The sequence below is a fragment of the Corythoichthys intestinalis genome, chromosome 8 (assembly GCF_030265065.1).
Source record: "Corythoichthys intestinalis isolate RoL2023-P3 chromosome 8, ASM3026506v1, whole genome shotgun sequence".
In the NCBI taxonomy this organism is placed as follows: Eukaryota; Metazoa; Chordata; class Actinopteri; order Syngnathiformes; family Syngnathidae; genus Corythoichthys; species Corythoichthys intestinalis.
In genome coordinates, this window is record NC_080402.1 from 11,905,420 (window position 1) to 11,922,715 (window position 17,296).

Below are 17,296 nucleotides of genomic sequence, written 5' to 3' on the forward strand. Positions count from 1 at the left end.
ATTCTCTCAACCATCATCACCACTATAGTATTAATCATACTTTTATCCATTATATTTACTATATGAGTTTTTTTTTTCATTTGCATTCATCATCGTTATTTATTAATTATTTTAATACTAAAAAGATAACAAATAAAATGCCAATATACTAAACAAGTATCTCACCCTGGGCTCCACTGTGGCGTGTTTGACAATATTTTCCAATCTCTGATGATGGTTCCTTTTTGGTTTGGGAGCAGCGTTCACCTTCTCTGCCTCTTTCTGCGTCACACACGCAAAAAAAGGTACTGTATATTGTAACTAAGTACTCACGAGTATGACTAGGATTATAGAAAATAAAAATGTCACCACTGTGGGATTCCGCTGTAATATGAGTTGCTCTGCCCTCCTCATTTTCTCCTGCTCCATCTCTCTGCTGATGGTTTGTTTGGCCTGATAGGTCAATTGGCGACGTGGGGGCAGGCCGGAGAATTTTACTACCTCCTCCACACGTCTGCAGACACAAGTATGCGCAAATGGAGGGCAATTGAGTGTACTTTACAATCTTTGAGGAGCAGTAAACTTCTACTTTTTGTGATTTATCTGGAATCAAACCTGGATTTAATCATTCTCTAAAACGATAATCTTCTTAGCTCTGATCCCCCTCAATACACAAACACACACGAACACCCTTGCTTGCCTGATGAGTGTCTATAAATATCACAACATCAATCTCTGTAATGGTGTGCCATTTATTTCACATTTTTGCAATCTATTAGACTAGCTGCCATATTTGAGGTTGATGTTCTGCTGCATAACAAAAAGTGCTCAAGGGTGTGCAAATTACAACATGTGGGCCATGTCCTAAAGTAACAAAGCAGCCCCAGATCATAACAGTGCCACGACCATGTTTGACTGCTAGCATGTTTTTCTCTCAATCAAATGCTGATTTGTCGGGTGTATTGCAACATCAATCTGAATCAATAAATTGATTGGTGAAGCAAATGCCGAGAACTTTATAGCGACTAAATTGTAGATAATGCCAAAATTATTTTGTATTTTTATTGCTTTATAGTAATGGTTCTTAACCGGGGTTCAATCGATTATTATTATTTTTCTTTTATATATCTAGTAGCCTTCACTTTGCCATTATGGTGGCTTCTTTATTCACCAAATAAAGTGGTAACCAGGCATGTGTGAATCTGATGAAACAAGTTATACATTATTTATACATTTTATTGTCGTACACTGCTGGCCAAAAGTATTGGCACCCCTGCAATTCTGTTAGATAATGCTCAAATTCTCCCGGAAAATGATTGCAATTACAAATGCTTCGGTAGTTATATCTTCATTTATTTTGCTTGCAATGACAAAACACAAAAGAAAATGGAAAAAATTTAAATTATTATCATTTTACGCCAAACTCCAAAAAAGGGCCGGGCAAAAGTATTGGCACCCTTCAAAAAAATCGTGATGCTTCTCTAATGTGTGTCATTAACAGCACCTGTTACTTACCTGTGGCACATAACAGGTGGTGGCAATAACTGAATCACACTTGAAGCCAGTTAAAATGGATTAAAGTTGACTTAACCGCTGTCCTGTGTCATTGTGAGTACAACATTGAACATGGAGAAAAGAAAGAAGACCAAAGAACTGTCTGAGGACTTGAGAAGCAAAATTGTGAGGAAGCATGGGCAATCTCAAGGCTACAAGTCCATCTCCAAAGACCTGAATGTTTCTGTGTCTACCGTGCGTAGTGTCATCAATAAGTGTAAAGCCCACGGCACTGTGGCCAACCTCCCTAGATGTGGATGGAAAAGAAAAATTGACGAGAGATTTCAACGAAAAATTGTGCAGATGGTGGAAAAAGAACCTCGACTAACATCCAAACAAATTCATGCTGTCCTGCAGTCTGTGCGTACAACAGTGTCAACCCGTATTATCCGTCGGCATCTAAATGAAAAGGGACTCTACGCTAGGATACCCAGGAAGACCCCACTTCTGACCCAGAGACATAAAAAAGTCAGGCTGGAGTTTGCCAAAACTTACCTGAGAAAGCCAAAAACGTTTTGGAAGAATGTTCTCCGGTGAGATGAGACAAAAGTAGAGCTTTTTGGGAAAAGGCATCAACATACAGTTTATAGGAAAAAAAACGAGGCCTTCAAAGAAGAGAACGCGGTCCCCACAGTCAAACATGGCGGAGGTTCCCTGATGTTTTAGGGCTGCTTTTCTGCCTCTGGCACTGGACTGCTTGACCGTGTGCATGGCATTATGAAGTCTGGCAGCATAATGTAGGGCCCAGTGTGGTAAAGCTGGGTCTCCCTCAGATGTCATGGGTCTTCCAGCAGGACAATGACCCAAAACACAGTTCAAAAAGTAGTAGAAAATGGTTTGAGAGAAAGCACAGGAGACTTCTAAAGTGTCCAGCAATTAATTCAGACCTGAATCCCATTAAACACCTGTGGAGGGATCTGAAAGAGGCAGTTTGGAGAAGGCACCCGTCAAATCTCAGAGACCTGGAGCAGTTGGCCAAAGAAGAATGGTCTAAAATTCCAGCAAAGAATTGTAAGAAACTCACTGATGGATACCGGAAGCGGTTGTTCGCAGTTTTTGTCTAATACTACCAAGTATTAGGCTGAGGGTGCCAATACTTTTGTCCGGCCTACTTCTGGAGTTTTGTGTAAATGATAATGATTTCATTTTTTCCCCCATTCTCTTTTGTGTTTTTTCATTGCAAGCAAAATAAATGAAGATGTTACAACCAAAGCATTTGTAATTGTAATCATTTTCCTGGAGAAATTGAGCATTATCTGACAGAATTGCAGGGGTGCCAATACTTTTGGCCAGCAGTGTATGTGTGTGCACTTACGGTTCCAGGATGTACGTGTACTGTCCCTCAGGCGTGCGGTCCTGCCGGTATGAGAGGTTATACGCCAACATGGTGTCGATCAGCTCGCCCATCTGCTCCTTCTCTCTGCGACTAAACAACTGCGGGTTCACCTGGATGACACGAAGGATTTTATTGATATAAATTTGTTACGGGGACGATTTAAGGGTGCTGATGTTATACGCATACGGGTCTTAATTTGGGACAAATGATATCGAGGAGCAGTGTGAGAACATCCAAGGTGAGGTTAAGATGGCTGATCCTGCTTCTGATGCCGGCTGGAATGTCGGACAACATAGTAGAGAGAGCATTCCGGCTGGTCTGGAGATGAGTGGTCGCCTGCCGAAGACAGGTAATTGGCGTAAAAAGTTGAAGAATCACTGCACTCAGTTTTAACTCACTGACGGAGATAGACATCTAACTGAACGGCCATCGCTGTTAATGGCACCGAAACCAAATCCTTCACTACCATGTAAGGGTGTAACGGTACATGTATTTGTATTGAACCGTTTCGGTACGTGGTGCTCGGTTCGGAATGGAAGCGTACCGAACGAGTTTCTGACGTAACGTAACCCTTACTTTTTGAGGCTGTGAGTCGATCGGGTTACAGTTTCTTTATATTTACTCCGTCTTCTCTACTATAATGAGGACCAACACGGTAGGACAGTATAACCCAGAAACGTCAACGGCCCGACAACGTGGCCGCGAGAACGCAGTGAAACGCGGCCGTTAAAGTCAATCAGCCAATGCACACCAGTCGCAGTGCGGCCGCGTGTTAGACGCGTCCCAGAGGCGGCTCAACGCGACGCACGCGAAAAGAACGGCAAAGTTTATTATTTGACGCGAGACGCGACCCTCCTGCGTCAATACTCCTACCGGTAGCTAGGATCGGGCAGACCGGAAGTCAATCGTGTAAAAATACGGTGGATTCGGTTGATTTTCAAACTAATATATAATCGTAACATACTTTTTGAGTCCATCAGATCTCTTGAGTGGTAGATCGGGGTACAGCTGACTTGTCTTTGTTGATTTACTGCTGTCTTCTCTGCTATATTAATAACCAAAACAGCCCCGTGTTCAATACAAATCCCTCCTACCACAACAAAACAAGTAGGAACTAATATTCACATTGGAACTAAAGTAATACAACATAAAATATACAATATAAATGAATACTACATCACATTTGTAAAATATAAACACATAATAAAATAAATAATTTAAATAAAATAAATTGAAATGAGCTAAAACACCTGTAATTAAATAATAAGAATAATACACATATCCTGCTTACACAATTAAATGTATTAATTTCTGTGTGGCGCTTTAACTTGAGAAAATCCACCAATAAAGCTTTTGAAAACCGTTCCTAAGGAATAAAAAAAAAAAAAAGATTCATTGAGGCATTTCCATTCGTAAAATACATGTTAAAATCTTTATCATTGGGATTGCTTTTCTCTTTAGCACAGGACTTCTTTCTTCTTTCTTTCAGACATAAAGCTGACCAATACGCGGGGTCTGAAAGGCAAATTGTTGTTGGATTATCTTTAAATACCCGCTACTTTTTGAGCAGAATTCTAGCTTTGTATAGGCTAATGTTCCTATTGTTGAAAGCACAACGCTGTGTAATAAACAACTAGCACTTTTATATTTTTCATTTTGTTTTCTTACTGTACTGAAAATGAACCAAACCGTGACCTCAAAACCGAGGTACGTACTGAACCGAGATTTTTGTGTACCCTTACACCCCTACGACCATGTCAAAAATAGATATTTACCTCGTGGTGGCTGTGTGGATAGCTGATACGTGGCACGTGTGGGTGTGCGAACAGGAAATGGTAAGCGACAGACAGGAAGGGCAGGTACTTCATGAGGGTAAAGTTCTGCCCGTGCATGATGACTTGGTTGAGTCGGTCAGAAAATCCCATCCAGTCCAGAGCGTCGCACACACTCTGAAGGTTGGGGTCTCGCACCCTCATTGAGAGATAATTATCGTATAGACCCTAAAAGATGGAGAACAGTATCAAGACGCTATCGGTATGACAAAAACATTTTAATATAGCACGTATTTATTACCTGGGAAACCTTTTCATACTCTCCACTAGATGAAGCCAATTCAAGGATATGCTGGAACCTTTGTCCGCCAGCCCCCAATCCAGGAACTTCCTCAAACCTCTCACCAATACGTTTCCTGAAGACATATAAACATTATGGTTGGGCGATTGATTATTTGTCCATGATTATTGATCGCAAAAACCCTGAGGTTGATTTTGGTGGTTAGCCGCGAGTGTATTTCCTCACTCAAATGTGGCAAAAATGTGGGTGACAACCAGAGGTGAAAGTGGGCCAGAACGGTCAGGAACGCAGTTCCGGTATATGATTCAGGGCCGGAACGCAGTTCCGGTATATGATTCAGGGCCGGAATGCTGTTCCGGCTTTGATTGCAAAAATATGACGGCAACTGTCAAAACGCTATGTAAAAAAAAATATATATAAAGCTGCCACACATGCATTTCATTTCCAAGAAGAAAACAATCTACCAAGATCAGATTTACATACACAAGTGTTAATAACAAGCACAATAAAGGGCTTGTGTAGCGTAATCAGTTTCCACCGATATTTATTATTTATTTTATGGAGGTTTCCCCAGCTGCTGCAGTTATCTCAGTCTGACGATGATGAGTCACGTCAATGTGCAAATGCACATTCTGATGCTCATCAGAAGGAAAGATGGCAAAAATGTGTGTGACAACAGCCAATCAGCAAACTTTTTATTTTGCTTCATATTTAATTTCCATGTTATTAAAAAGTTGAACTACCTTAAAGTTTCTTTAACTTTTTGTTAGATTCTTTAGAACTGAGAGTTCAAATCTGATTTTTGTAGTGTGTTTTAAAAAAAAAAAATTCAGAATCACAATTGGGACAATACAGAAAAAAAAAAAAATCGTACTTTTTTTGACAGACCATCCAGCCCTAATACAAAGGTTATCACGAATTACAATAAATTCTGAGTAAAACTTATAAACTAACGTTGAAATAGGTGAATGACATTATCTTGACAGACTGCCATCTGTTTATTACCTAAGAGCATTTGTGTTTAACAAAATGGAGAGAGGCAGAGAGGCTGTTTTTTCTTAAACAAATCTCTATCTGTACTTATATATAAATTTGTCTGTGTGTGTTCATTCCCTATGGACTCCGAAACGGCTGGGTGGATTTTGATGAAATTTTACAGTATACTTTATGTAACTGGGAGTGTTCTTAGATGGGTTTGATCTCTCTAGGCCTCAATTCAATGCGGAAAATTCATTCGAACCCCCAAAAATTGCATTGAAAATTCGACATGATTATGGGGGAGACAGCGCCATCTTCTGGGCAATCACGAATCTTGCAATTGCGATGTCACAACTGGCTTTCAAACTTTTAAACTTTCATGTACAAATTTAAATGTGCTGGGATGATATGTTGTGGCTTTCAGTACTCCAAAACAAGATGCTGGATTTTTTTTAAAATGTACAATTTTCCAGAATATTACTAAAAGATTCATTTCTGCTGGATATTCATACTGTAGTGAATGTTATTATGTATTACGCCTGCAATGGTTCATTGGTATTTGTGACAACCATTACTGAGAGTAGTGGTTATTGTTGTTGTTCTGGTGTTTTCTGATCAATAAAGGTGCTGTCTTTTGGGGTAGAGCGGTTAATGAGCCACATGAGCAGCAGGTGAGAAACATTGGGGGGGTAAAAATGTGCATTGGCTGCAAATAAAAATATATTTTTTTAAATCATAAGAGATAGAAAATACATACATTTTAATTAGGGAATAAATGCACAAAATGCACAGTTGGATTAACGTTAACAGTAGAAAAAGTACAGGAAGACACGTCTCTAAGCAGCTTTCTACTCGGGCTGGGAATCTCTGGCATTAGGCCGATTCGATATGTATCTAGATACACAGGTTACGATTCGATTCAAAAACGATAAATTTTTAAGGCTGAGCGATTTGATACAGTTTAAGAACGATACGGTTCGATACAGAATGAAAATGATACGATAGTAAACATTTGTTGTGTGTGTTCGTACAGTATTTCAAACATATAAAAAAGACCACATTTCTAATAGCAAAATTAAACAACAAAATTTCATACCAATGCAGTGACAGACAACAATAAAGTGCAGTAATTCAATGACTGTATTTCTTGGTGTTTTGAACAAAAGAGGTAAGTAATTTCAGTGCAAACTTTCAACGTAAACATCTTACAAACAACAAAATATTAATTATATGCAGCAGCTCTAGAAAAAAAGAATTTAACCTGCTAGTGTTATCATAAATAAATGATAAATTATGCTTTACCACTCAGGTATCAATGGGGGAATAAAAACATTGCATTTTAGACAGACAGGTCAATAATCATTTCTTTAACCTTATACCAGAGGTTGCGCTAGACTTTTTCGTTGTCTGTCATTTTGACTGACAGGGTCATAAAAATCCGGTCATGATCTATTTTTACCCGTCAATTAAATTTTTAAAATGATGATAATGACATTGTGGTAACCCTTTGTTTGGGATAATTCACCCTCCGTACTTGTGTGTCCATTTGGCCGACCGCGTTACCGGCTACGACAGTCACGTGACAGAGACACTTAAGAGCCGCGCGCGGTCCCCTCACTAGCCACTCGCTCTCGCTATATGATTGGCCGAAGAGTCGAAATGCTCTCCCGTGAAATGCCCGTTTAAAAATGTTCCCGTTGTTACTTCTTGCGTTCGCTTATAAGTGCCCATTTAAAAAGGAAAAGCGATGGATGATACTACACACAGAGCGTATCATTAACAAATGTTAAAGTTGTATAATCATATAGCGAGAATAAGGAACGTCACTGGCAAGCGCAGGCCCCCGCAAGTGGATAGTGAGGGGTCTAGGATAGTGCGCCTACAGCTAACAAGACTCTTAACATTGCATACCGCTTCAACGTATTCAATAGTATTTAGTTTTCATTCATTTTAAATTAATATTCTGTCCGAACAAGCTTAACAGAGAATCCACACCGTGCCATCACACATCAAGCAGATGAATATGTAACTTTTTCTCCGCAGTGACAAAAACAGCTGACTGTGCCCCAGTAGGTAGGCTACATATGGAACAATGAAATTAACAGTTCACCTGCTGTGGCCTGAACGTAGTCTCACACTTTCCTCCTGGTGCGCATGGACTTGAATTGCGTGCCCGCTTGTGCAGTCCCTGTTTTTTCACCTCTTTTATCAACACCATCGTCGTTTTGGGGCTTTTAGAGGAAACTTCGGACACTCAGTTGCCTTGACATTTTTCAGAGTAAGGCCAACAACGTCATCCATCAAGAGAGACAATAGCTAATTAATAAACTCACTCGCCATCCTGTGGTCTGGGGTGGGAATTGCAACCGGTCAAAATGACGGATGGACTACTGTTTTTTCCGTCACCGTTTTAAAAAATCGGTCAACGACGGAAAATATTCGGTTAACGCGACCCCTGCCTTATACACAGCAAAGTCATTCACTTATACCTGTGCTTCCACATTTTTTATTCCTCATCACTGTCCATATCTTTTTTGAAGGGCAGATTTTTCTTGAGGATGATCAAATAATCCACATCTTCATGTTTAAGTAGACTGCGTTTCGTGGAAACAAAATCTCCAGAGTGTCGCGCTGCCCTTTCCACCATTGTAGTGACTTATTTTCAGGGTTAAAAACTCACGATCTCTGTACCGCTCCACACTTCACACTAGCTCTGTCCCATGCGAACAGATCTGGCTCCCTTTATCACATCAAAGTCCGACTTTTGTTTTCCTGGGTGCGTTGAAAATCAATCGCTGCACGTCGCTGGCGTCCGTGCTCAAACTGTCCATTGCTTCGTTGCCACTACTAGTTTCGTTTTGGGCTGGGAAGAAAACGCTACGGAGCGTGCGTTACAGTGGTTTTGTTTGCTCTCGTGTTGTTATGACACGCCCGTGACGATCGGGTAATGACGGCGACTAGTAGTGGTTCTGCCGAAATGCATGGGAAGTTGAGGCAACCACGACTGTGACTGGTGCTTGTCCATATTATATGCGTGCAGTCTCAATCTAAGTGCGCTGTGTGGTGAATGACACAAGCGCAGCATGTGAAGTAAAAGCTAAATTGTTATCATATTAGGTAGTGCATTAAACTAGGCATTAGAAGCCGATTCTTGTGCTCGCGATATCCGAATTCTATCTCTACTATCGGTTCATTGAATATTTAATGGCTAATTACTGTTGAATGGTAAGTTTACTATCGATACAGCTGTATCTCTCACCTGTAAAACCGGATATCTGGTCGTATCGGTTTATCGATCTCAAGCTTACTTTCCACTTGAGTTTTACAGGTTAGCAAGTTCACACAGTTTAATGTTATGCTAACTCTGATGCAGGTTGGACTTCCAGCTGCAAATTTAGTGGTGTGTTCCCCACCTTTACAACATTGACGTCTTTTTACATTACTTAAAGTGGCTGCTGCTGGCCGGAAAAAACTTCTAAAATCCTTCCTCTTTAAAGACAGCGGAGGAGGCGGCATGTCGACATGTATTTCTGTCGGGATTGTGTGAATTTGGGGGTTCTAGTCATCAGCCAATCAAATGTGCGTTTGAAGGGGGGGAAATGGACCAGCACATTCAGCAAGTGAAAAGGGGTAAACGTAAATCCAAATATAATGTAGGGTCAATTCTATCCTTACAAATTATGGGAAGACAATCTAAATTACCTATATAACCAAACTCATTATATATGCAAACAAGGTTGCTTAAAAGTTGGTGGGGACAATTTGAGCATTCTTTTAAGTTGGTGGTGTTATGTCCCTACCGTCCCTATGCAAACCTACGCCCTTGACTTTTAGTGTTACTACATTCCTGCTGCATCTCTTAGGAAAGTACGATACGTTTCACATGCCATTCGTATTCGAACGTATTGCATTCATGTTACACAAACGCGAGCAACTCTGGGCCATACTGCTTGATGAAAATCCATCCAACATACATAAAAAAGAAAAAAAAAACAGAGTAGCCCTGATTTTGAGGTTTCTTATGTGTCAGTTTAACAAACCTTGGCCCCAACAATCCAGCACAAGTAATATGCCCGGCAAAGTACCTCTAGTAAATCATACTTGTGTACCGTTTTGTACGTGGTAACTGGAAGATCTCTTGCCATAGATGGAACAATCCTTTGTTTTGGTCCTTCTGCCCTACAGATACACACTGGATGGTCCTAGTGTTAAGTTGCTTGTGGCCTCGCCCGAAAAGGAACTAGTAAAAAAAAAAAAAATACAGTGATGCTTAGTCATGTTTTATACATGACTAAGTATTTTTTATTTAAATAGTTTTACAAGAAATGACAGTAAATGCCATCTTACCTGGAGCGTGTTGATGCAAGACCTGATATCATTATCTGTTTTCTCACACAGTAACATCAGCGAGCCCGTGTCTGCCTTCATCCCCTGATGGAGTGAGATCTGCAAACCCAGGATAAAAATGTGCTTTATGCGTTTAGCAACTAGATGCATGTGCCTGCGTACGGTGTGTACCTCTGCCAGTCTCTGGGCCAGACGTGAGGGCTGAGTCTGGGGGAACGTCAGGAGGAAAGCCTGCTGCCTCAGTGGTCTAAGAGCTGGAACATAACTAACAAAAAAAAGACTGATGATAAAGGGGAAGAAAAAATCTAGTTCATTTTGCTGCCTAAACTTAAGAGCTGTCGTATTACAGGTCGTTACAGATGCATATAATTGGTCGCAGGAGAATGGGTTCCTTCTTTTTCTTCTTCTTTGTAGAATCTGCTCCGGACTCGCCGGTCTGTCCTTCTTTCCTGTTTATGGTCGCGAGAAGAATGTTGATGGCAGCCTGTAGAGACAAAAAGGAAATTAATTTTTAAAAAGCTGTCTCTCCTGTACAAAAAATATTAGTTTTGCTTTGCTATTTAGTTAGAACTCTGTATGGGAAAAATGGTATAAGATAATGCTACATTTGAGTGATAGTATCAAAAAGATATTTTTATCTATTTTAAAAATATGCTAAGTATCACAGTTGCACTCAAACACGTACTGCTGGGGCGCCGTCGATTTCGTCAATAATGAGGCAGTTTGGTTTCTCGTTGGCTCCTAAAACGGATTTCATTTGTGTGGCCGTGTCGATGCGTTTCTGGAAGACCTCGGCACTGCGATCGTCACTGCGCCCCAAAAAAAACAAAAACACAAAAAAAAAAAAAACAAAGTCAGCGCAGTAGTATCGCACTCTCATTATCAGTGACTAATGGCAATTTCTAACCTGGCGTTGATTTCCACTACATTGTAACCAGCGTGCTTTGCAATAACATGCGCCAAGGTGGTTTTCCCCAAACCTGGAGGACCAGACAACAATGCCACCTGGAAAAAGCAAAAAATAGATATTAGCATTGGTTGCCATTGACGGCAAGTTCCCAAAGGATTGGACGTCTATCCCCGTCAATGGCCATGAAACATTATCACTTACTAAATATCACCATTTAAAATTGCAATTTATGTTTACATAGGTTATACTTGTCAATTGGAACTAGAACTATCACCTTAAATTTCGGCCTCTTGTATGGGTCCAATTCGGCCTCCAGTATCTCCTCAGTCAACTCCATCTTGCTCTTGAAGCGATTTGGATTGTGATTGGCTTGATTAAGTTGGAATGAGGTTTGCATAGGGGCTTGTCTGTCAGGCCGTGCCGGGCGTGGAACTCTCTCTTTTCCGAAAACCACAGTGTCCCACAGCTTCAGCCACTTCAGCAGACAACGATTGGTAAACTACGAAAGACATATTGTCACTGAAGTGCCAAGTAAAAGATTTTGTTTAAGAACAGCGTAAAGCTACGAGGTCATGGATGTATCTGATAATTATTAAATGGTTGTTAAATATTTGCTTTTACTAATGAAGTCTCATAATAAAGTATTCATTGCTATAATAGGATGTTCCATGATTGGTTGCAGTAAGAGACATTTTTGTAATTGATAACTATAGACATGTTTAGTTCTTGATAAAACTGCCTTGTCATTCTGACCGATTTAAACCGGCCCAGGTTCCACAGTCAACTTCAAGGACAAGCCACAGACATTGAGATCTAAACTGTGTGGGGTATTCAACCCTTTAACACCTAAGCCTATTTTGGCCGAATTCGCATGCCTTTGATGTTGCCTTTATATTTCAAAGAAAAAAATTGTTCACAATGGCCAGGTTGGGTCCCTTTTTTCAGGACACCATAAACTCCATGTCCAATCTGTTATTTCTTCACTGACCAATTATATTCAACATTTTGGACCCAAAAAGACACAAAAATCCCAAAATCTTTTTTCAAAATTTGTCATGTTGATGTCCCATTGACGACCAAACATGCTCGACCAACCGTTTTGAAGCTTGATAATATTTATTCAACTTGTTAGCATCAACATTCAATAGAAAAAGATAAGACTGAATAGTTTTATGTTTGACAATTCAACACAAACAGCAGATATGGTCATAGGCGTTTTTTATGAGGGGCCGTACAAGACATTTTTCATTCTGGCCCTCTCACACACATACATTCTCCTTTCACATACATATATATTCACTCTCACATGCATACATTCTCCTTTCACATCCATACATATTTACTTTCACATTCATACATTTTTACTTTCACATTCATACATTTTTACTTTCACATTCATACATTTTTACTTTCACATTCATACATTTTCACTCTCACACTTATACATTTTTACTTTCACATTTATACATTTTTACTTTCACATTTATACATTTTCACTCTCACATTTATACATTTTTACTTTCACATTCATACATTTTTACTTTCACGTTTATACATTTTCTCTGTCACGTTAATACATTTTCACGCTTATATCCATACATTTTTACTTTCACGTTTATACATTTTTACTTTCACATTTATACATTTTCACTCTCACATTCAAACATTTTCACTCTTATATTCATACATGTTTCAAAAATTGATCTCTAGTACACCCCAGAAGTGGAACCGTCTCGGGATATCAGCCAGATTTTATTTGATCAATTTTTTAAATCAGGCGAAATGACAGCTAAAGTCGGCAATTTTCAAAGTACTTTTATTTTGAAATAATATATTAGAATTTTATCAGAGTACTTTAATTCAATTCTTGGGGTAGTCTAGTATACTCCAGAAGTGGAACCATCCCGGGATATCAGCCAGATTTTTTTTAATCAATTTTTGAAATCAGGCGAAATGACAGCTAAAATCGGCAATTTTCAAAGTACTTTTATTTTGAAATGATACATCAGAATTTTATCAGAGTACTTCAGTTCGAGTCTTGGGGTCGTCCAGTATACCCAGAAGTGGAACCGTCCCAGGATATCAGCCAGATTTTTTTTAATCAATTTTTGAAATCAGGCGAAATGACAGCAAAAATGGGCAATTTTCAAAGTACTTTTATTTTGAAATGATACATCAGAATTTTATCAGAGTACTTTAGTTCGAGTCTTGGGGTCGTCTAGTATACCTCAGAAGTGGACTCGTCCTGGGACATTTTTAAATTAAAATTTGAAATAAGGGTAAATGACAGAAATAACTAGCAATTTTCTAAGTAGTATTACTCGGAATTCCTAAATTATTTTTTATATCATAATACTTTAGTTTGGGTCTCGGGGTGCTCGAGTGCCTCTCTCAAGTGGACCCGTTCTTGGATGGCTTCCCGTTTTATATTTATTCATATTTATTTTTTTCAATAAAGGGACTAGCGCTGTGAAGCCACCGGGGGACTTGCGCTGTGAAGCCACCGCGTTCCATTATGAAGCCAGCGCGTTGCATTACCGTAATGCACACAATGCAAACAATGATCCAAATGAGGGGCGGCTAGCTTGACTTCGTTTTTACGAGTGGAGGGTGCCTTGACCGCAGTAGTTTGGGAGCAGGTCATATTAGCTCCCGCTTGGACAGTTGAAGAGGTTCGAGAGTTGCTCGGTCTAAAAATGTCTCTCATTTCACTTTCAACTGCGTCATAATTAGCTCTGTTGGGTGCAGTTGATTGTGTCCTTTGCCGCCGCTCGAGACAGGAAGCCAAAGAAGTTACAGTTTCTGGGGTCGACAAAATGTTTTGCAAAAGTCCAACTGCTTGCCTAAGTGATTGTGCGTCCTCTTCCATGCTTACCCATAGTTGTTATTTCATGAACAATAACCCGCGTCAGGTTCTCAGCCAATCAGAGCTTACCAGTCAGAGCTAGCCAATCAGAGCTGGCTTCCGTTTCAACTAGACTCCTTCCGTTTTCACTATACTTTCACTCATACATACATACATTCTCCTCTCACGTTCATACATACTTTCCTCACATAAATATATATTCACTCTTATACACATATATTTTATTTATACAAACATACATTTCACAGACTAAAAATGTGTGAATGTGAGAGTAAACATGTATGAATATAAGAGTGAAAATGTATGAACGTGAGAGAGAAAATGTATAAACGTGAAAGTAAAAATGTATAAATGTGAAAGTAAAAATGTATGAATGTGAGATTGAAAATGTATAAATGTGAAAGTAAAAATGTATAAACGTGAAAGTAAAAATGTATGAATATAAGAGTGAAAATGTATGAACGTGACAGAAAATGTTTGAACGTGAAAGTAAAAATGTATAAATGTAAAAGTAAAAATGTATAAATGTGAAAGTAAAAATGTATGAATGTAAAAGGAAAAATGTATGAATGTGAAGGTAAAAATGAATAAATGTGAGAGTGAAAATGTATAAATGTAAAAGTAAAAATGTATAAATGTGAAAGTAAAAATGTATGAATGTGAGAATGAAAATGTATGAATGTGAGAGCTAAAATGTATGAATGTGAAAGTAAAAATGTATGAATGTGAAAGTAAATATGTATGGATGTGAAAGGAGAATGTACGCATGTGAGAGGAGAATGTATGTGTATGAGAGTGAATATATATGTATGTGAAAGGAGAATGTATGTGTGTGAGAGGGCCAGAATGAAAAATGTCTTGTTCGGCCCCTCATAGTTTTTGGCCTCTACTCATACTATGGTCAAAACAGTTTATATACGGTGCAAAATAGTGAGATTTTTTAAAAGAAATATATATATATATATATATATATATACTAGGGCTGTCAAAATTATCGCGTTAACGCGCGGTAATTAATTTTTTTAATTAATCACGTTAAAATATTTGACGCAATTAACGCACATGTCCCGCTCAGACAGTATTCTGCCTTTTGGTAAGTTTTACAGCAAGGTTTTTTGTGCTGTCTAACAGCGAACTCTTGTGGTCGCTTTGCGACATGGTTTATTGCTTTCTTGCCAGTTCTATATGGCTGCACGACGTCTCGGGCTGACGCCTACGTTGTAATGTTGTGCTTATATGATCCTTAGACACGACTTGTCCGTAAGTATGGTTGTTGTAAAGAATGTACATATTATGTTAGTAAGCAAAATGTTATATTTTTTGTATGAGACGCTTTTTGTTTATGTTTAGTGAACCTGTATAGCGTGCTAAGCTAACGTTGTTGCTAATGCAATGCTTGTGTACTTTTTTTTGTAGTTTCAAGACAGTCTAAAGAGGACAGTGGTTTGAGGCCAATTTATTAATAAATCAGATAAAAAAGGAAGAAGTCTGATTATTAAGGCGTCGTTCACTAGCTGTCTAGCTTTGGAAAAAGTAGACGCTTCGGAGTGAAGACAGCATAGACAGATTTAAATGACAGTAGAGTGAAATGCCCACTACAGTCCTTATGTACCGTATGTTGAATGTATATATATATATATCCATCTTGTGTCTTATCTTTCCATTCCAACAAATTATTTTACAGAATATATATATAATTTACAGAAAAATGTGGCATATTTTATAGATGGTTTGAATTGCGATTAATTGCGATTAATTACGATTAATTTTTAAGCTGTAATTAACTCGATTAAAAATTTTAATCGTTTGACAGACCTAATATATACATATATATAAATCATCTAACACAAAAAGGGCTCTCTTTGTGAGGTTAGGTATTGTACCCATCACCTTATCAAAAGTATGTACATGCAATCAAGCTTCTCGAGCACACACATCTATATACAAATTGAAAAGCTTGATAATGAAGAGAAAAAAAATCAAATACAGTATAAACTAAAAAAAAAGAATTTAAAAAAATAATGACAAGTATTTCAGTTATTTTTTTTAAGGCAAGCTACTCAATAAAGTTTTTTTTTTTTTTTTTGCAACTCAATAAAGTTTCCTCTTGAACAAGACACAGAGCTACGTCACACACGTCGCACAGCACACTCTTCCGCCGTTTGCGCGCTGTCACTTCTACTCGCCGAGACGCCGCCTCATCCGAGGAAAACAATGACAAAAACGTCTCATCCTCTTCCCTGAGTTAATGAAATAATGCATTAGCTTGCGCTAAATTTAGTTTCGATTCATTCCGCACGTTTCAAAGTCACTCGCTCAATCCAACCGGCCGGTGCTCGCTTCGCATGCCTCCCCTTTCTTAGGTGGCGCCTCGCTCGGCAATTTATTAAAAATGTTCACACTAGGTTCGTCCTTCTTGACCTCACAACGGCTCTTGGGATAAGTAGTCTTTCGTGCTGCTTTCGGTTTTGAAAAAGGACAAGAAATGATGGAAATATGGAGATAAACACATGGTCCATGCAGCGTTTTAATGTTTTAATGCTTATTTACAAGTGCAGTAAAACTATAAAACTCAAATGACATTATCTCCCGTTTTACTTGGCCGACTGACTTCAAATAAAAACTGGTGTGGACATCAACTTCCGCACTTTCAAATGAGAGCAACCAGCGGCACGTGGGTGACGTAACTACAGCGTGACGAGGCTTCAAAGATGATATGCGTAAACACGTCGCCGCCGACACGTACGGTGTTAAAGGATTAAGAAATCATATTGTTGCAATTTATTACTTTCCAAATGCTATTGCTTCATGAAATATATTTGATGTGATAGTTATTGAGATGTTTTTTATTTGACTGGCACGGCCAGACTGTTCTCCCTGTATTTTTCAAACACTGAGAGAAAAGTCTGGGAACCAGCCCATTAACGGCCTCTCGAGCAGGTACAAAATCAATCGACAAATCAGATTAGTTTATTTGCGTGACGTGTTCTTAACGAGCCACGTCACTCTTGCGCGTCGAAAGTCGTCTCCAACACAGATGGTGAACGGGAGGGCCGAGAATATGTTCCAATCCACGGTAAAATCAGTTTTAAATTACCAAAAACACATCGACACGAGTCATTGACAACAGTCTGTCTCGCGCTTGCCATGTTGAATAAACGCCGCTCTCCTCGTATGTTTACTTCCGCGCGCGCGCAAGTCCCTCGTCCTGCCCTCGTCGTTTTACTAACGTCACGTCTGCCCGTCGCTGATT

General features: G+C 39.1%; 1 protein-coding gene across 1 annotated transcript in view; it reads right to left on the reverse strand.

Annotated features, from left to right (window-relative positions):
- chtf18 (CTF18, chromosome transmission fidelity factor 18 homolog (S. cerevisiae)) overlaps positions 1 to 17,296 on the reverse strand; it is a 29,394-nt gene that overhangs the window by 6,626 nt on the left and 5,472 nt on the right. The window contains exons 8-20 of the mRNA XM_057843882.1: positions 11,452 to 11,676; positions 11,175 to 11,272; positions 10,953 to 11,076; positions 10,615 to 10,751; positions 10,439 to 10,532; positions 10,268 to 10,366; positions 10,030 to 10,160; positions 4,943 to 5,057; positions 4,645 to 4,869; positions 3,056 to 3,205; positions 2,849 to 2,979; positions 349 to 493; positions 166 to 261 (exon numbers count right to left, since the gene is read on the reverse strand). Coding sequence (XP_057699865.1) covers positions 166 to 261; positions 349 to 493; positions 2,849 to 2,979; positions 3,056 to 3,205; positions 4,645 to 4,869; positions 4,943 to 5,057; positions 10,030 to 10,160; positions 10,268 to 10,366; positions 10,439 to 10,532; positions 10,615 to 10,751; positions 10,953 to 11,076; positions 11,175 to 11,272; positions 11,452 to 11,676 — 1,770 coding nt within the window. The remainder of the gene's footprint in view (positions 1 to 165; positions 262 to 348; positions 494 to 2,848; positions 2,980 to 3,055; positions 3,206 to 4,644; positions 4,870 to 4,942; positions 5,058 to 10,029; positions 10,161 to 10,267; positions 10,367 to 10,438; positions 10,533 to 10,614; positions 10,752 to 10,952; positions 11,077 to 11,174; positions 11,273 to 11,451; positions 11,677 to 17,296) is intronic.